This window comes from Aphis gossypii, chromosome 2 (assembly GCF_020184175.1).
Source record: "Aphis gossypii isolate Hap1 chromosome 2, ASM2018417v2, whole genome shotgun sequence".
Classification (NCBI taxonomy): Eukaryota; Metazoa; Arthropoda; class Insecta; order Hemiptera; family Aphididae; genus Aphis; species Aphis gossypii.
The window spans coordinates 36,355,844-36,377,456 of NC_065531.1; the positions used below are offsets into that span (position 1 = coordinate 36,355,844).

The 21,613-nt window shown below is 22.8% G+C and overlaps 2 protein-coding genes across 5 annotated transcripts in view; one reads left to right on the forward strand and one right to left on the reverse strand.

Moving 5' to 3' along the window:
• Positions 1-955: 955 nt before the first annotated feature.
• Positions 956-3,839, reverse strand: LOC114127382 (odorant receptor 46a-like). Its single transcript, XM_027991610.2, has 6 exons — positions 3,101-3,839; positions 2,923-3,001; positions 2,024-2,123; positions 1,840-1,956; positions 1,398-1,556; positions 956-1,178 (listed from the first exon to the last, which is right to left on the reverse strand). Exons 1-6 carry the CDS (start codon positions 3,822-3,824, stop codon positions 1,122-1,124), a joined length of 1,236 nt encoding a protein of 411 aa, XP_027847411.1. The 5' UTR covers positions 3,825-3,839; the 3' UTR covers positions 956-1,121.
• Positions 3,840-20,862: 17,023 nt separating this feature from the next.
• The window catches only part of LOC114130344 (uncharacterized), a 282,938-nt gene continuing 282,187 nt past the window's right edge, over positions 20,863-21,613 (forward strand). For all 4 annotated transcript variants that reach the window (XM_050199052.1, XM_050199051.1, XM_050199050.1 and 1 more), the window contains exon 1: positions 20,863-21,147. The gene's annotated coding sequence lies outside the window, so the exon portion shown is untranslated. The remainder of the gene's footprint in view (positions 21,148-21,613) is intronic.

The window sequence follows — 21,613 nt, forward strand, 5'->3', positions numbered from 1 at the left end:
CTGTAAGTTTATTTTTTTACGATTTGAAAGCAATAACCTTGAGTTAACTATTGATGAATTATAAAAAAAAATGTTGTATTCGAAGATTGTTTAAATTCTTTTCCATTAACGAGTTTGATATAGAACTGTGGTGTATACTCGTATATAAGCTTTGAACATAATTTTGTCCACGTCAAAATAATATAATTATAGTTATTTTTAGAGTTATTTTCGGTTTAAAGGAACTTACTACCTAACCTTGGTTTTATAACTAATTCGTATTGTTTATTATAATATACAGAGGACAGTGGACACCAGTTATAAGACTCATTTAAGATCAACATAAAGTGAGTCTTATAATTGAATGAACCTTTTAAGTGAAGTGGAAAAAAAAAACTTAAAAATTACTATAGCTGTGCTGGGTAATTGGGATTGTATTATTACCTCACACTAAAATAACGATAATTTAAATAAATTTAAAACACGATAATTTGTTGTACATAATATACAATGGATATTATACACCATTTAAACATTTTATAAAAATATTAAGCATTAATTGAAAATTCAAACCCAGTAATAACCAACAAAAATATGTAACTTTTTAAAACCAATTTATTTCTAAATTTTTACCAAAATTATTTACTTTCTTCCATTTTTTTACGAAATTTAAATCTTATAACCGAAGTAGAAAGTAGTAAGCGGCGTTAACTGTATATAATATTGTTACATTTATCTACAATATTATATTACATTACTAATTATTAGTATCTAATATTAACAAAATAAAACGTGTATTAATTGTTAACATAAATTTTAAATTGGAAATAAGATAAATAAAATAATTAAAAAAAAAAAAACCACACAAAAGTACATATGCATATTAATATTGAACTTTTTTAAAGTCTTTATTTTATTAATAATTTTGTTTGTGAAAATTTTAAAATTGTCTATACACATATTTTATTATTGTGACTTTTTGTTGATATATTAATTTTTATAAAATAAAAAAAAAATACAATATAATTTTCAATTATTTTGTTAACTAAACAAATAGAATTTTCAATTCAAAACTTTAATCAATTACAAATAAGTTTTATTTTACACATACCCAAATTTCATTTATTTTATAGCTTCTATAATTATTTACTATAACTTTTCATCATCACAGATACTATACTGTAAGTTATGTGCATCACCTAAAACAAAAATGTAATAAATAAAATAATATATTAAGAAAATTATACATTTCGTACAATTTTATAGAATTACGTGTTTAATGTGCATTTTGTTCGAAATATATTTTAATATTTTATATAGGTATACATAATATATATATTAAATTCAACGTTGTTTTTACCAAAAATATACAAAATTGTCTACTACAGAATAAATTAAATCACTACAATTGTTCTTACATCCGCAAACATTTCCATATTAACTATTCTGTTGATTGATATTTTCATCTTCAAGTTCTCAGCATTATTCACCCGCATTGTAAACAATAGTAACTTTTTGAATTTAATATTCATATCCGTCCAATTACTACTATAAAGGGCAAAGTTCATGGACTCCTTCTAAAATTTAAATACAAAAATGAAAAAATGAAAGTATATTGGCTTACACATTTCTAAGACAAGATTAATTTTGTTCGTAGTTCTTAAATTAATTAAAATATATAATTTAAAAATAATTTACTTTTTTTTAAACTTTGTATCTAATGTAATGTATAGTATAGTACTTTATTTATGTTTGAAATTAAATTTTGAATACACTCATGTAATATTATGTTATAATGTTCGAGTCAGAAATAATAAGTACATAAAATAAAATAATATTTGATTTATTAATTATACATACTTGTTCATTAACAATGCTAAACAAGTAGCAAGTGAGGAATAAATGACATAAATACGTTATTTCTGGAAATAATAATTTTAGAAAAATTGTTGGTGACATTGAGCCATCAAAATAAAGCTAAAACAAAGTCACAAATATATAATTAATTTAAATCAGAATCTAATTTTAATATTAATAAATGCACCTTTAAAATCATACAAGCATGTAAAATAATTTGAAATGACTCAGCCGCTAGTTGAATAAATACAACTGGTTTAAGTATATAATACATATTTTTCATTTTTCTGAAATTATAAACATTTTTAAGTATTTTTTTATTTATAATAGGGGTTTAACCTTTTTAACCACGTGAGCTATATTTTTTTAATTAGCCACATTGATACTAAAAAAAAACTCATACATGTATAATAAAGATTAGAGTACATTTTTAATAAACATTTCTTGTATGTATATATTTTATTTTATTGATATTTTATATAGCACTATACTTATAATCATAATTCATAAAGTTAATAGACATAAATTATGGATAAATTATAGAAACGACAATAAAACTTAACATATTTTTGTGGGCCACTTAAAATAGTATCTCAGTCCACATGTTTCTAAATGTAAACCCCTGGTGTATAAAATTATAATAGAAGTGAGTGAAGTAGAAAATTTATTTAGTAGATGTAAAATATATTATTTGAATTGATATTTTCAGTTGACAATATGTAGCTAATATCAAAGGTTTAATAATTATATAATAATCTCAATCAGAGAAAGAGAGAGAGAGAGAGAGAGAGAGACAGAGAGACAGAGAGACAGAGAGAGAGACAGAGAGACAGAGATACAGAGACAGAGAGACAGAGATACAGAGACAGAGAGACAGAGATAGAGAGACAGAGACAGAGAGAGACAGAGACAGAGAGAGAAAGAGACAGAGAGAGAACTAGATATTTACAATAGTATTAATAAATTATAGTTGAAACATTCCAATTATTAAAAAAAATAAATTATTATACTTATAATTCTAAATGTTTATAAACTTAATGTTAATTTATTGTTGATTAACAATAACTTTTATCTGTAAATACTTACATGAAAATATTTTGTTGATCTTGAATCAGTGTTTCTAAATCTAATATAGCTTCAACTTTTTTGATACTTTTATTATTATCTAAGTATGAATACAAGTACAATAAATTTATTTATGTTTTGTTATTGATTAAACATTTTTAAATACAAAATCGAATATATTTTGAATTAGATAACTCACGTGTCAAATGTTTATCTTTGAGCCCTAGCAAACTATACGAGTCAGCAATAGTCTTCAATTGGTATTCAATACTTATACATATTGAAATCATTAGAATATCGAAAACCCACATCATTTGACCCCAAAATAGCAAAAAAATTGATTCAGTTGTATAAAATACAATAAAATATTTATTATAAAATGTATCAGTTACTGGAAATACAAGACCAAGAGCGTTAGAACGATATTTATATATGCCATGTTCATGTTTTATTTTTAAATAACTACTATGGATCAAAATTGCAGACAAACTCCAATATAATACAATAGAAGACCACAAACTAAGGGAAATCAATATCAACGTTGAGGATCTAGTTCGAGCAATTTTAAATATTTCTTTTGTATGGTCATTATATGATAAAAAATTGGTGGACATCATATGCATACAATCCCAAATGATTTTGGAATTTTTAATTATAAAGTAATACTTATAAATCGCGAAGTAAATAGCAAAAATTACTATAATATAATGAATTATTTGATTTACATTATTTCTACAAGAATAAATGCTAAAAACCCCCATTATAGCAGCAATAGTAAGGAATAATATTTGAACAATGAATGCAATCTTATAAATATTGATATTGAAAAATGTTAAGCCGTGTGATGGCATTAGAAGTTGATAAGATCCAGTAATCTTCATAAACTGCAAATTAGTTATTGAATGCTCATTCTGCAACTCCATTGTTATTAAAGTTCTTTGACTATTAAACAAAATAAATAGTATATTATATTGATAAATTAAAATATTATATAAATTAGTAAGCATAACAATTTTAATATAAAATATTATTATTATTTTTGATATTATGCAATAGGTTATAATATAATACATATTATATTTATTTAAAATTGTAAACTATATGAGGTGGTTATTAGTTGAATATCTATAATTATTATCTACGAGTGTCTACTAATTTGAAAAATTAGGGTTTATGTTCTACATTTAATGCAGGATTGATAAATTTATTTTACATATCAAAAATCACATCTAATATTATAGATTTATAAGTTAAATTAAATAAGTAACTTCTTTTGAAATTGAAAATGATGTTTGTTGACATAGTGCCTCATTAATTACGGGTACTTTGTGAGGTTGAATGCAGAAATAAATTTAAGTATAATATACGATGATATAGACTGTTTTTTTAATTATATGATATTATATTAATTATAATTTATAATCCTTCGAACGATATTGTTATTGGACACTTCAACAGAAATAAATAATTTAACTAAAATAATTAAAACGATTTTTACTTACAGAATACAACAGAATCAAAAATCGCTTAATCTTATTTTTCTTAATGAAATAAAAAAAAAAGTATTTATAGTTACGAATTTTATTCGAATGAGGACTGTCAACTGTTAGTTTAGTGTTTGTCTAGAATTTCTGGATTGCTAGCAATGATAGAGCTTTATGGTAAATTCGATAAAATCTCAGTTTAAAATAACTATACTGCAGGTGTGATATAATATGGTATCTAAATCACACATTGGTTACTTCAGCTAACTAATAGTTAAGTAGTAGTTGGTGACTATATTATTATTTACTAGGAATGTGTCACGCATATTCACGTTGTTGATAACATGTATTAAACAAAAAAAATCGAACAGTATGAACTTAAATGTATGTATTTTGTACTAGATTGTTATATTATTTATGGATCAATAATAACTTCATTATTATGATGATAATATAAACTAAAAATTCGTGACAAAATATGTATATTTATAATAAAATATGTACATATGAAAGGCTGAAACCCATTATGATAATTTTGTAATAAAACTCATATTTGTAAGAATAGTTTTTTTTTTTTTTAAAAAAAAATAATATGTTTTCAAAAACAATTTTTCTTTTAAAAGGTTTTTTTTAGTGTTTAAGCTCTAGTTATTTTATATTTTTACAGTTTTAATAAAAAAAAGTTTTTAAATTTATTGCATCCTAATAAAAAAAAATTGTTATCCTTTTTTTATCGATATATGGTATAGAAGTACATTTTAACGTAAAACTTAGATGCGAAACAATAACAAAATTAAACACACGCTTGAATAATTATGTAATTTAAATACCGGAAAATGAAACTGATAGACTTCGGTGGAATGTCAATAAAAATAATTTTCGCTGCAAAAAAATGCTTGAAAATTGACTACAAAATTATTCATAAGTTGTTCATTTAAAAATGTAGAAATATATAACTTCTATAGTAACAATGTAATTGTATAATTTGATCATTTTCTAGACATGATACAATTTTCAAAGTATTCAGACTGTTTATAAGTTATTTTATAAAAATTTCAAATTTCAAAATTATTTTATTTTTATAAATGTCGATAAAAAATTGTTCACATGCTCAAAAAGCTTAAAAAGATATTAAATAATTTCACAAAAGATTTTACTATAAATATTTATACGTATTTATAAAAATAAACACGAATTTATTTGTATATAAACACAAGTTCAAATGTTGACAACATTCGTCAAAATCATAAATTTTGGAAATCGTTTTTCAGTTGAAAATTTATAAAATGTGCAACGCTTATAGCTAAGGATTGAAAATATAATAAAAAATTCCCCATAAGTAGATAATACTAAAAATAAAAAATCTAAAAAATATATAAAATGTTTATGAATTTAAAATTCAAATTTAACACATTAATTACAGTGCACTCGACACCAATCGTGCAGCAGAGCTACATCCAATTGCTTAACTCTTTTAATTTTTATCTTATGATACAGAAATTATAAAAAAAAATATTCAAATATACATAAATTGTACAAGAGATTTTGAAATGTATTTATCTCTGGACAATGAGTGAACATATATAATATTATGGCAAGGTAGTTCTACATATATAGGAACTGGTCAATTTTTTTGTTTGATTTTAATACTTTAAAAGTTTTAAAAATATTCACATTAGAGAAACATATTACGAGGTCAGTGCTGGAATTTAAAAAAATAATTTTGTTTTCTGTTGTCTTTTAATATAGTTGTCAAAAATTTAAAAGTATATACCATTATATGGATATTTTAGGTACTAGAAACTTACACGATTATATAAATTAAATTTTATTCTGTTAATTTATTCATTATTTTAGTTTTATATAATTGAATTGAACGTATAGGTACTAATGTTATTTAGTTTTATACCTTATTTATTTAAAAGTGAAATTTTTTTTACAAAATCATGATTAAATATAGTAAGATATACTTATCTTGGCCCATGGACAATATAAAATAATATCATTCATTCTATGAGTTAATAACCTATTATTATGATAATATGGTATATTTAGTTATAATTCATAATAAAATTATTATTATGGACTTAAGTGTACGTTGTCCCATCCTATGGGAAGACATTAGCATTATTAATTATGTTATTGTTATTAATTGATTATGAAAATTTTTACTATTTTATAATTTATACTTCATTATTATAAATTATAATACGAACATTCCGAATGTTATTAGCAATGCCGTCTACCGCCGTATCTAGAACATAATGTAAATGTGAAGAACCATTAGCAATTGTTGCTGAATTTCGTCGCATGATAGCGCTACCTATATACACAATTTTTATTTTATTTTATTTTATTTAAGAGATTATCTAAGATTTTAAGAAGTTCCTTTAAATACTACAGTATAGAATATACACAACTTTACTAATATTTCTACTTTTTTATTTTAGAATCTAGTGGAATGACGATATATTGATTTTATAATGAAGTATTTTCTCAGGGTACTTTTCAAAATAAATAACATGGAACATTTTTCGCTAAACCAGTATTTCACAAAATGTATTTGGATTTGAGCGTAATTAAAAAAGAAAAAACCGAATATACTTTTTTAAGGATTTGAAATAACATATATATGTTAAGTATATTATGGATTTTAGTATACACAATTACATTTTTTTTTAAAGTAGATTACTTTTAAGATATTATTATCTATTTGTATCATAGTATGAACCTATTCCACTATTTTACGGTAAGGTGGTATTGACTCAAAAGTTAATAACAATATCATAATATGGTATAAATATATTAATATTATGTATTATTATAATAACTTAATTCAATAATAATATAACAAATACAATTAAATGTTTTTACCAAAAATTTAATTAACCTACTGTTATACTAATAGTAAATTTATTTTATAATTAACTTAATAGCAATATCATAAAATATACATAGTGATATAGGCTGACAGACTGTCTCCGCTCAGAATTTTCAATGATATACAATGTTATATTATTGAATTAAAATTTAATACATCCATTACAGTAGTGACCTACGCAATACGTACTATATATATATATATCGGATTGGTATCTATTCACCCACCTTTTTTATTTTGTTATTTGATTTGTCATAATTATACCTATTGGCTATTTATGTATATCTGTAACGGTGACCAAAATAAGTGATGTATAAAAGTACAAAAATATTTTTATTATACCATCAGTGTCTATTATAAATAAACACAATCGTCTGTGCTAATACTTTTAGTTAAGTTATATCAGTCGGCAAAAAAAAAAAAAAAATCATTTAATAATGATAAGTAAGTGACACTGAAAAAATATTGTCAATAAAAAAAATACCAATTTAAATGTTCAAATACATATAGACTCATAATATACAAGATAAGACACAAAAAGAATATAGATATTTACGGACTAGTTTGTCTTGCAATTATATACATTGAATAAAAACACTGTATGATAAACTGCCACTCACATATATAAATAAATATTACAATATATAGGACACTATAGGATGAAAACATTAAACACATATTTGCATTAAATCTTAATATTCATAAAAAAAAACGAAATGATTTTTTGAGTACTTAAAAGAAAAAACTAATGACTTTTTTACTTGTTTGTTTAATATGATGCATTCCCAACCACTGCTTAAATAGTTCTTTACTGATGTTATTTTTGCAGTAATCTAGCTTGAATACTTAAATATATAATTTAACTTTGTTGTTTTTAGTTCTATTTAATCTTATGATAATTGTTAGCAGATAACCAATAAAGAAATATTTACGACATTGATGGATTTTATTATAGATACCTACTATATTTAGGTAAAAGTTTCCTTACAACTCTAAATTAGTTTTCCAATTTTCGCTTGGTACAAAAAAGAATCAATCCACAATGATTACTTTTCTTCATTACGTAAACTATTTATCTATATTATAAAAAGAAATAAATAATTATTTTTTCCATTAATGGAACTGATAATATTATGGTTATATACTTTCTGAATGTGTCTTTAGACAGATTGCAAAATAATTAAATAAGAAAGAAACAATTATTTTATCACAAAAATATCATATAGTTTTTGAAAAGTATACAAAAGTAAACATTTATAATACCTAGAGTTTTAAATTTGTTTGATTACGAGTACAAAAGTTTTTTTAAAAATCTATAATAAATGTTAAAAACGATTTCAAATTTATCTCATAAGATTTTTTGGAATTGTCACATCATGCGAAATAGTTTTACGAAGATTTATTTAATAGCAATAATTGTGGCAATGATGTAGCTTTGAGTTAAAATATTACTCGAAAATAATTATAAGATGACTATTTAATATTTTTAATTGATACTTATTTTGTTATTATTTTTATTATTATTCTCATTATTAATAATGCATTTTTCTTAATTTTATTACTATTTCTTTTATTATAATTATTAATATTATTTTAATGATTATTATTAATTCTGATGTTTTATAATATTCATTTTTATATAACCCAAGACATACATAATTACGTAATTGAAAATTATTAGTTTCAGTAAACGTATTTTATCTAAATATATAGATTGATTAAAAATAGATGTCTTCCTTTTCATTTTTAATACACTTGAAGATCATATTTTTGAATACCTATTTGAAATTTTTGAATCAACTAAGAATAATCCTATGGCTATTGGCGATACTATTTTTGAAACGGGATTCATTATTTTCTGTAATTTGGTTGGTAGATATATTTATAAAAAAAATCGTAGACACATATGTATTTAAATCAAAATTCAAATTAGTAGTTCCTGAGTTGTTATAAATAATAATATTTTATATCTATAACACATGTGCTAACAATAACGGTATAAATTATTTATATTTACGAAACAAGTTAAATAAGAAATTTGGTACTTGAGTGTCTGATTGATTTAAACAATTTAATAATCATAATATAAATCTACATACAATCTATGTATTATACTATTTATATAAATATATAAACATTAATAATTAGTAAAATTTTTCCAATTACAATAAATAATAAATCTATTATTTATTGTCTTTAAACTATTTTAAGAACTATTATTTGAAATACAGTTGTTTGTATTCCAATAGTACCTATATTATCCTAAAAAAATTGTACAAAATATTTCAAGTATTCGTAGTGTGACATTGTATTAAACAATTTAAAAACTAGATTTTGAAGAACTCCATTATTAAATAAAAAGATAAAAAGAGAGTTTGGTCTTTGGTGTATAACTTTTTATATTGCATTCTACTAATTGAATACATTTAATATACCAATATTTCAATAAAAATTAAATGAGTTTATCATTATTCATTAACAAGAAACTATTTTTTGGAAATAGTATCCAAGTTATAGAAAAATATTTTCACCTAGACGTTGTATGATTTTAATTTATTTATTCAAAGCGTACATACCTACTTATAAAAAATAGTGTATTTGACCAAACTTTATCTTAAAAATCTCAGATTTATTCAAAAAATTACCTTTTATTGCCTTATAAAAGTTATTAAGATTATTTAATCTATAAAAAATTTTAAAGTATATAATATTTTCTGAGTTGATTGATCATCCATATATAGGTATACGGCATTCCAGACCTTCGTAGCAAAAAATCGTCCATATCCCCAACTCCCAAGAAATTATGAAAACACAAATTGTGCGTTCTGGATTGTTGACCTGTAAAATGTTATAGGTACATTAAATTTTTCCACTGCAAATGGGCCCGAATGGACGAGGAAAAACTACTTGCGAGGTAAACTCCGTAATTATACATAACCCTCGAAATCCATTTTAAGCTTATATGCCCCCATTGGGTTGCCGTTATTCGATTGAGAATAGTAGGTGCACACACTGGTTAAAGGTTTAAACGCGTATTTGTAGGTTAAGGCCGGGAGAACACTATGCAATATTATTCCTATGCACTCGTAACACGGTGTGGATTATGTTTCGGGAAAAACATGGTATGGTGCCTAGCCCTTTTAATAAGAAAACAAGAGCACGGTTTTCGTTTTAACGGCTTTTTAAATAATGCACATAACGTACAGAAGCGAACGCATTGGATATCGTCTGCGTACACATTTTTGTATTTCAAATTCTTTTAGTTGTTTCTCTCCTTCCCACTTTCTCTCTCACTCTCTCTCTCTCGTTCTCTTTATCTCGCTTTCATACACACATATCGTGCTTAAATGGCATTTTCACGTCTGCCATACAAACAGTTCCACAAATATATTTACTTTCGTCGTGGTCTAATCCTCTTTATCGCTTGCTAGTATAAAGACCAACCCTCATCTGTGCCACCACACACGTTTACAATATATTAAGTATATATACATCATCTATATATTCATACATATATACATATAAATACAATATGTATACCTAATAAAAGTGTAATTTAATCTTAATACCTTGCGATACCAATTTATTTAGGGTCCTCACCTAAAAAATATTTTCGTACGTTTATTATTTATATGCCAGATAACTGAATGTGGCATGAAATTACTATTTTGTATGGGTTTTATAGTATGGTAGTCGAATTAGAATTTTAAAGTCCCAATTTACTGTGTATATAGGTAATGTAGGTCATTCTTGTATACGGAGGGGAAATCCGAAAAAACACAAACGATGCCATTCGAAAGCATCGTTAATACATTTAAAAAATTCAATAAAAAAGAATATCTTAACTTGAGTTGTAACTAAGCATTAAGGAATTTCATAGCGTTTTTTTTTATAATTTATCTTTAATAAATTTTAACTATTTAAGATTCTGATTTTCAAAGTTTACAGATGCGTAACCTTGTTTATTATATAAATCTTTCAATTCGAATCATTTTGGTTTACTTTTTCATCATATATAAAGTTTATCTTGAGAACCAAAAAGTATTTTTTTTAGAAATGTATGTCTTAATTTTATTATTTTGATAGTTTACAATAATTTTAAAGTTCATTAACTATCATAGTTTTTGTTTTGTATTTTCTTAAATATCTAAACTTATTAAGTTATTTCACTTATAAAAATAAACCTAGCTTTTGGAAATATTATAAAACTATTTTAATTTTAGTAATGCATGCATGTATAAAGTCAGTAGTTGTACTTTATATACTCGTAAAGTAAAATAATACGAGGTATACGTCACTTGTTAAAACTTTTAGTTGTCTGGAAATATGTAAATATAACAATAAATAAATAATTTGTCTTGAGATAATCTCAATATCTAAAACTTTTTTTTTTGTCAGATGATGGGAAAGATTTCTTGTCTTCTCAAAAATTGACACATGTTCTACTCACATGCCGAATAACTATATTATTATAATATACGATGCGATTATAATTATACGGTTGCGTTGATGTAAGTTTAATGTGACCGCTGCTCTCTAGTTGCTTTTAAAATATTCCATAAGCGACAAAGTGTATGCAGCGTGTAAATCCGTAACGGCGTGTTAGCAGTCTCTATGTTTCTAGCACATTGTTAGCGTTTTGCCTGTATATATAAATTATGAAGCGATATGTATTTAATATGTGGGACCCAAGGGTAAAATGTCAGGAGGCGATATAGCTGAATTCAAATTTAATTAAAGTTAAAACTTTGATGTAAATATAATGCTTTTATAAAATATAATTATATGATAAAAATATTTTCAGAAACATTATTTTTACACATCATTATCTACACAGATATTTTATTTTTTTAATTATATTATACTATTTTTTCATTCTTCAAACATCTATTTTAATTTTAGAAATAGCCAAATTTGAGAAACAATCGTAGGTACATTATAGGTTTGTAGCTAGTGAATGTTGTATACATCTTTCATCTGAAATTTTATTCAAGAATTATTTTACCTAAAATGTAATGTTTTAGGGAAACTACGGCAATTAAGAAAAGATCTTAAGAGTTCTCTATTTATTTGAGCCATAGTAACATGTGTATTAAATTACATGACGTGCTACTATGTCAGTATATATAACATCTATAATATTAATATTTCGAAAATGATTGTGCTCATCCATGATATTGGAATAAATCTAGTTAAACAGCTTATGATATTATTTATTTATTTTTAATACAATGTTATTCATATTGTATTTGGGTATCATATTTAAAATTAATTATCCTTCTTTAAAATTTACCAATTATGAATCAATGTGGGTAAATTTTGAACGTGTTTTCTGTTTGTTTTTTTTTTTATTTAATAATAAATTGTATAAAAGAAAATTATAAAAATATGATTGAGTCAATTATTATCGGTTTAATTAAATTTTCTATTAATGATAAGTTTATAATGAGTTAAATAATATAGTTAATTTTTAAAATAAATTTATGAGTATTAAATTATTTTTGATATTTGTTGATTTTTTTGTTTTTATAAAGAGTTGGTATGTAGGTATCTAATCTTACATTATCTGTGTAAATATAATTATCATAATCTTATGTGAAGCTGATAGTTGTTATTCTTAACATAATATTAAGTTTCTACTTAATATCAGAATTCTGATATAGAATTTAAGTTTAAAAAGAAGACAAAATTAAACACTATACAATGAAAAAAAACTTAACGATTTAGTGAAAAACTACGTAAAACTTCATCGTTTGGAATAATGTTCAAACAATACAAAAAGTTAGTTTTTGTTGAACTGATTAATTCAATAAAAATGCTAAGTTTAAATTAAGAAAAAAGATACAATTAATTTGAAGACGTGTATAAGGGGATATTATAATTTTTCTTCTAATACAGTTAAATAAAGTAAATCTTAAGTCTAATTTTATCTGAGTATACTGATTTTTGTATTTATTTTTAATCAGTATAAAACTAAAGTTAATAGTCGAAATTGTTTGTATTAAAAAAACATTAAAAAAAAAAAGAATTCTACTATTATTATCCATTTTTTATATTTGAATAATAATAAATATTTATATTTATAAAAATATATAATGAATATATTATACTTAGAGTATAAATTGTCTATTAATAAATAACAATATAAAATAATATATATATAGGTACATATATTATACATATCTGCTGTATTATTATTTTAGATCTTGTAAACTTTAAATACCCACATGGACTGTAATCGGCAGATAAATTTAAAATTATTTAACTGACACCGTGTCAATTTTGAATTATATCAAGGGTTTCATCATGCTTCTTGTAATTTAATTGTTTATTTTGAATGTTGTAAATAATATTAAAATATTTATCAATTTTAATGTACTGTTATTGAGTTGAATGTAAAGTACTTAAATACATTAAATGAAACTAATATTTAATAACATCATTGAAGTTCAATAATTAATTATGATACATTTTTAATTAAATTAATTTTGAAAAATTTAAATTACTGTTTTTTAGTTACTTATATTTATTTTACAAGTAAAATATTAAAAATTAATGAATATAAGGTAGCATATAATAATTATAAGTGTACCTATAGTATTTTATAATTATTCATTTTCAACAATATCGTTTTTTTTTTTTTATTAAGAAAATGTATATTAGGAACAATATTGTTTCCACAATGCATTAACATTATAGTTATTATTTATTTTTATAAAATCATATTTAAAAGGTTATTTTAATTTATTATTATTAAACTTATTTCAAAATGTAAACGAAGTTTTTTTTTATAAATATGAATTTTTATAATACTATTCCCCAAAGTACCAATTAAGTAGTAAAAATTTGGCAACAAATTATTTTAAAGGAGAATAATTAACCTTTAACTAGAAAATATAATTATAAAATAAAATGTAACTAACTCTTTTGATTTTAAAAATTATTGTTATTGTTATTAGTCAAAATGTACGTATGCATGTTCTTAGTTTCTTACGTAGGTATTATATTAGTATATACGTATACGATAAAACAGGGAAACTATACATTAAACATAAACATACATTGTAAGTTCTTAGATGAATACAAATTAAATATCTTCCTATTATTCTCCGAATAAAATGATATGAATTTTCTTCCCAGTTTATTAGATTTAAAACTAATGATTTAATGTTAATTTAGCTTAGTTAATAATTTTTTTCCTAGGTATATTATTTAAAATTATAAGTAAAATCAGCATAATTATTAGGTCTATATAATTAGCTATTTTGACAAATAAAATCTATAAGTAAAAAATAAATAATAATAAATAAATATATAACAATAATACACTATGGGAAATAATGTAAAATAGTTTACTTGTTTTGAGTGTCTGACATTCATCACTTTTATAAGATCATTAAAAAAGGTTTAACTTTGTTGATGGTTTTTAATATTAAATCTAATAACAACGTACATTTCAAATTAATTGGAAAACAAAAAAAAACAAAAATAAGTAAAAAACAAGGTTTTTACACAAATTTAGTTTTTGATTAAAACATTCGAGTGTTTTGGTTGTTTTTAAAAAATGAATAACTATAATGATGTTTTTTAATTTTTATATTTTCATTTAATAAAAACTTTATAATTTGAAAAATAGTTCGGATCTTTTTGTACTATTTTTGCATACTTAACATCTATGTTGTTTTCAATTTGTATTTTTAAGTCAAAAAACTAGAAAATTTAATTTAAGATAACTTAAATGTTTTTTACAACAATTAAATACAAGTATTTGGCTATAATGCTATATATATTATATTTTTTATATAACTATTAAAAGTTAAGATTTTCTTTACAAAACGTCATTTTCAAAATATTCGCACCGTTTTATGACACGTATTTTTTAGCATTATTTTTTATTACATATAGTCTATAGAAATGAAATATACGGTGAAACATCCTTTGAAATATTTTTAATACCATTTCTCATCGTATACAATGATTTATTATTTAATTAAAATTTAACTAATCCATAACAGTAACCTAGTCAAAAATGAGTTACACCTGACACCTAGTTTAAAAAATAACGACTATTTCAATTTATTTATATTGATTCTATTTATAAATTATGATTGTATAGATACAATTAATCACATAATAATAAATACATTTTAATCCACCAACTATATACGGAAACGGCCGATTTTAAAAATAGATTTTTCAGTAGTAATAAATTAAGAAAAGAATTCTCATATAATATTATAAATATTTTAAATATTATTAATTTAAAGACAACATATTATCATCGCTTATTTAGAATTCAGACATTCAGTTAACGTTGGACAGTGGAGTGGTGAGTATTGAAGCATTGAGCAACAAGCAAATGCGATAAAATTGTTTTTGTCTTAATTTTTATCATTAACGTCATGATTTGGTATCATAAGTTAAGACTATTCAAAACCAAATTTGAAAAATGGATTCTGTACTTCAAAAAAAGCCTGTACGAAAAAAAGTATTCGTACACCTGAAAATTTTGTTGCTGTAGCCACCTCATAAAGAGTATAAGACGTTCTGCACGAAAAAATGTGTTATCGTTAAATTTATCCATCATATCGAAGACATAATTTTTAATAAATAAATGGTAAGTTATGAACTTCATTATAATAAATAATATTTCATTTTTATTTGTTTTTTTATTATAAATTATCTTTGAAAATCGGCCGTTTTAGTGCCTCAACCGGTACTATAATGTTAGTTCTCAATCTAAATAAAATATGAAATTCATATAATTTTGGATATGCATTAAAATTTTCAATTTGAATGTGGTATATTGATTAAAATAATGTTATTTTATTTTTAGTTGTAGTAAAATTTATATATTTACGGTGTTATCTCGTTCAACACATTGAATAATCAAACATTTCTCGACTTCCAATCAAATTCATTACTTTTTCAGGAAATGGTACAAAATGTATATATTGGCTGAAATGATTATTATTTTTTCATAAATGATTGATGATAACATATCAATGATAAGAAAAGTTTCAATGTAGTATCATAGTTATCAAAAAAAGGTTAAATTGATTTATTATCTTTTACCCAAGCTCCTTCCAATTATATTGCCAACTTTAACTAAGTGTAAAATGATAATAATTAAATAGACAATACCTATTTAATAATTTAAATACGTTAACTTTTATGAAATATAAATCCATGAATAATTTATTTTGATATATATTTTATAAAGTTTACATTAAAACTAAATTAAATAGCATACTTAAAAATTATATTGTTAAAGCTCTTATGAATTAAATATCACTGTTATTATTAAATGGTGACTGAAAATAGAAAAAATATTATTTATGCATACATTATTGTGTAATTATATGTCTTAGTAGCTGAATGTTTATATTTTTAGAGGAATTTATGTACATACATATTTATGTATATATATAATACAGGTATTTTAAATAGTATTAGCAAGAATTTAATTAACATTTTTAATTTGATACAATGTTTCTTTATTTAAAAGGTGAATTCAAAGTTTCAGACGCTTGAAAAACAGTATTATTATAAAGGATATTTTTAAATTGTATGATATAAACACATTGTTTTCAATTACTTTTTCAAATGTACATATAATGAGAAGGTTATTTCTTTTTCGTTTTAGATTATAGCAATAAAAATATTTTAAATGTTTCATGATTCATGGAATTCTACAAATTAATACAAAATTGAATAATACTTAAAAAAAAGTAATTTTTTGAATATCCTTGTAATATTTATAAGAAAATTTGAAAACTGCTATTAATAATGAAGTTGATAATATCCATTATATATTTTTATACGAATTTACCAATTTTAAGACGAGCATAAAATAAATTTACTATTATTTTTTAAACATTTTGAAATTATTACAATAATGCTTTTTATTGTTTATAATTTTTGTTAACTATTTCATACGTTTTTAAATAATATAAAATATGAACTATTTTCACTGCATTATCTTTGAAAAATGGTAACAACAATTTCAAACATACTTACATATTTTTATAACATGTTATAAAATTAAAGCAGTACTATATAATAGATTCTAAGTAATCATCATTTATAAATTTAAATATTTAAAATAAAATATATAATTAAATTTAAATAAACAGTTTGGAATTTTATTAAAACTAAACTGATATTTACAATTATTAATCGTTATATATATATTATTATAATGTACCTAAACAGCAAATAACAATACAGCACAATATATGTTTAACGTTTTTATAAAATAAATATTCACCAAATTTCAAAAAACTCGAATTTTAACTGTATTTTTAGTTATAGAAAATAAAATTAATTACAGTACCTATATTGATACAGTACATGGTGTATTAGTGGTTTGTACATAGTGTAATATAAAATATAATACTATTAATCACAAAATAGTGGGAATAATAGTGGGAATAATGCTACTCATAAATTTAAAACTATCTGTTGTATTGTGTAATAATAATAAAAATAAAGTACCTATTTTCACACCAAGAGATGGACACCATCTTTATTTTTTAAATGCATTAAGTATACCGGTATTTTGTTGTAGCCGACATTTTGATGGTCTATTGACGAACCATTCTTAACTTATTATTTTTTATAGTAGATGAACACACACTAACTTTGTCTAACTTTGAAGATATATCGTGTACACTAGTTGATAATCTTATCTTTCTTCTTCGGTGATAATTTGCAAGTCACTTCATCTAAATTTCTAGTTCTGTGTAGTGAACTCAAAACTACACAATCTACTCAATATCTACCCTTATTTTCGTAAATTAAAGTTTAACACTATGGTCAAATTTTGTTTCAATTATCATGCGTTTAGTTTCTACTCAAAATATTAATTGATTGTCATTGTTTGCTTCCTAACGGCATTTTTTCCAATACTGAGATTCGAGATAAATTATAATAATATGAACAATTTAATACTTATCATAGTAAGTAACTTTAAAATAATCACATTATTTATCCTAATAAACAGTACCTAGTTAAGTTTATGTGGCTATCATTGGTTTTTTTGATTTTTACAAAATTATTCTCGTTTAGGTACCTACATTCAATACTTATTATCTCGGTGAATTTTTATATTTTTTTTGTTTGTTTCTGAGACGTTATGTTGCAATGAATATTCCATGAAATTGCACTTTTAGTTTTTAGATGTTTACCTATAAAAAAGAATACCACAATTTAAAAATCAAATGTTAGTAGAAATAGTTCCAACAAACTTAAGGACGATGAAAGAAATAAACCATAGTTTTTCAAAAATAAAATTACCTACGTATAATGTTAATACTTTTTTGAATAATGTTGACAATATTTTTTACTGTATACAAGGGTCGCTTTTATTATGTAAGCATTATGCCTATAAATTGTTTATAAGGTAAATGTCAAACTTGAAACTTACATATTATATTCGACTTAGTAAACTGTATATACACATGATTTGTATCATGTATTAGTATAACTATTTTTATTTGTTTAATCGAATAATTTGATAACCTCAATGTTTGTTTTGACAGATTTATATTTAATATGTTTCTAAATTGTCACGTTAATCACATTAAAGTTTTATCATCAGCATATTCGATGTTTAAATTATAGAATATGATATAATATAAATGCTTATCTGTATGTGTATAAGTTTATTATTTTTGTTTTTGCCCTTATATGTTGCTTATCTTAAAACAATATTATGCATGAAGAAAACTTGCCATGTTTATGGGGTAACACATAAAAAATATATATGTATCGTTTAATATATAGTTAATGTGAAATACGAACAGAAACTGTAAAATGTTTAAGGGCAAGGAAATTTTTTCTATCTTTTTTTGGTATTGAAACATTAGTCTTTTTTAATGGATAACTTTATCCATTAAAATCTATAGCAGCTAGCTTTGGTTCATTAAAATGAAATTCTAAAACTATTAATTGTATTTACAATCTACCATTATATTTTGTTTAATGTATACAATTTCAAAATTAAACACACTTAAGAAACAAAAATGATATAAAATAACAATTTCTTCAATACTGTGAATTTTCTTTTTTTCTTATTATATGTAAAACAATTTAATTATTTATATTATAATATACATAATAATATACATAAATGCTAGCTGATCATACACGGCCAATGCTCGCGTGACAAATTAAATATGATTTACCACTGCTTAAACTTGGATAAATGGAAACATATTTTTTTAAATAAATGACATTTTATTATTTGTAATATAGAAATTAATATATGCTAAATTTTCAAAAAAGTTGATCAATAAATAACGTTTTCCATTTTTTCTTCTTTTTACACGTTTTAATTTCTTTTAGCGATGAATTTGGAAAATTCTTTCATAGTGAGTCTTTGAACTACTGATTTAAACTAGTTAGTTGTTATGTTGTTTGAAAACGGTCGTTATCCAATAATATTATAAAGCTATATATCCACCAAATAATTTTGACAATTTTAAAAATTAGAAACTCAAACATCAATAAAAATGAATGTGCTTTACACATTTTTTTTTTTAAATTTTTGTAAAATCTTATGAAAATTGTAAGAAACCTTATAATTTGTATTATATTTTTAACTTATAGGTACCTATATAAAATAAAAATGTTCATGAATCAATATAAAATAATTTTTTTGAACTATATATTTTTAAAATTATTCTCTTTGTGTAAAATCTAGTATTATATTTTCAAATTTGTTACTCAGACAAAAATTGTATGATACATTAGTTGAATTAACACCTTAAACATTTAAAATATTTTTAATATCATATAAAGCGTCTAAATACTTTGAAATTTATGTCATGTCTAAAGTAGTATAAATATTTTGTAGAAAATTAAAGTCTCTATAAATATTAATTTTTAAATTATAATAGAATAATATAATTGCATTTTTAAAACATAGTTTTACGTAAAAATTACAGTTTTTGATTAATTTATTTTTCGATTTTATTAAGAAAACAATAACTGCTTTCTTTTTACTTTTTACTCTTAATACCTTTAATTACCTACTTATCTTTTAATATATTTTTTTTTTTTTGTTGATTAAAGAAATTGTTTTAATTTTGAAACATTTTTGTTGATGAAATTAATTGTTTGTTATTTTAAGCTGTTATTCATATGTGTTATAATATATTTATTCTATATTATTGAAAAAAGTTATAATTATGCGATAAAGGAAACAAAAATGTTTTTTAAAAATGCATTGGAGGTTTGATAATGTATATTTCCTTATTTAAATTTAAACTTAATTTGATAAAAATTAAGACTCTTTCCCTTAAAATTTTACTTAAACACTGCAAGTTAGAACAGGGTCTACAAAACAGATGTACCTACGGCCCTACGACCTATTATAATAATGATAATAATAACAATAACAACAACAACCACAATGTATTGTGTGGTTGTAAATACGACTTAAACGAGGGTATGCTTGGGGGTGTCGAATCGGAATGGTTTGATTGTTTTGGGATAGATGGCGAACGGTGATAATCGATTTCAAAATACTCGTCACCACCCGGCACACGGTTTTTGGTTTGCGGGAACTACCGACAGTTTTCGCGTACCGACCGTGTGCCGTGCATGTAATCGTTGCGGTTCTTCGCGCGTTTTATCCTGGTGCAGATATCGCGTGTTTATCGTATTTAACTTACGAGAGATTTTCGTTTTTTCATATTTATTTTTGTGTTTTTTTTTTATTATTATTATTATTATTATTCATAAAAGAAGCCTTCAACTAGCTTATACGATTCGCGGTGTTGTGTGGTAATCATTTTACTTATTTATTTTGTTGGTTGACAAAATAAAACAATTTGTCGTAAATGGGATACTACTCTGTGTAATGATCCTAATCGAGTGAGTACATTTTTGATAAATATGATATTGAAGAATTTGTTTTATTGTTGTTAATTTTTTTTCTTAGTTGGAGGGGGTTTACATTTTAATAGACAAACATATCTCTGATATAGTTAAATTATAATACTATATGATCGTTTGTAGGACACTGTAGAACAATCATTAATTTATGATAGGTACTATAATTAATAAATGAATAAACAAATAAACACGTATACATGTATTTTGGATTTATATAGTAATTAGTCTTCTAATTTTTAAATATATTTTTTCTGTTTATTAAAAAAAATAAACAAATAATTGTTTAAATTTGTGTATCTACCTATTTAATATGTATATACTTCATGTGGAATTTTATTGTTTTTAGTAAAAAAAAAAAAAAAAAAATGATTAATGAGATTATAATTACCACAAAACGTTTAGATTGAATTCTTGGAGAAAATTACGGTCACTAATAAAAACAATT

Coding starts and splice junctions, on each gene's coding strand:
- LOC114127382 (XM_027991610.2), bottom strand. CDS start 3,824: ATGGAGTTGCAGAATGAGCATTCAATAACTAATTTGCAGTTTATGAAG. Junction 2,124..2,922: donor GATCAACAAAATATTTTCAT/GTAAGTATTTAC, acceptor TTATAATTTCAG/AAAAATGAAAAATATGTATT. Junction 1,957..2,023: donor ATGCTTGTATGATTTTAAAG/GTGCATTTATTA, acceptor ACTTTGTTTTAG/CTTTATTTTGATGGCTCAAT.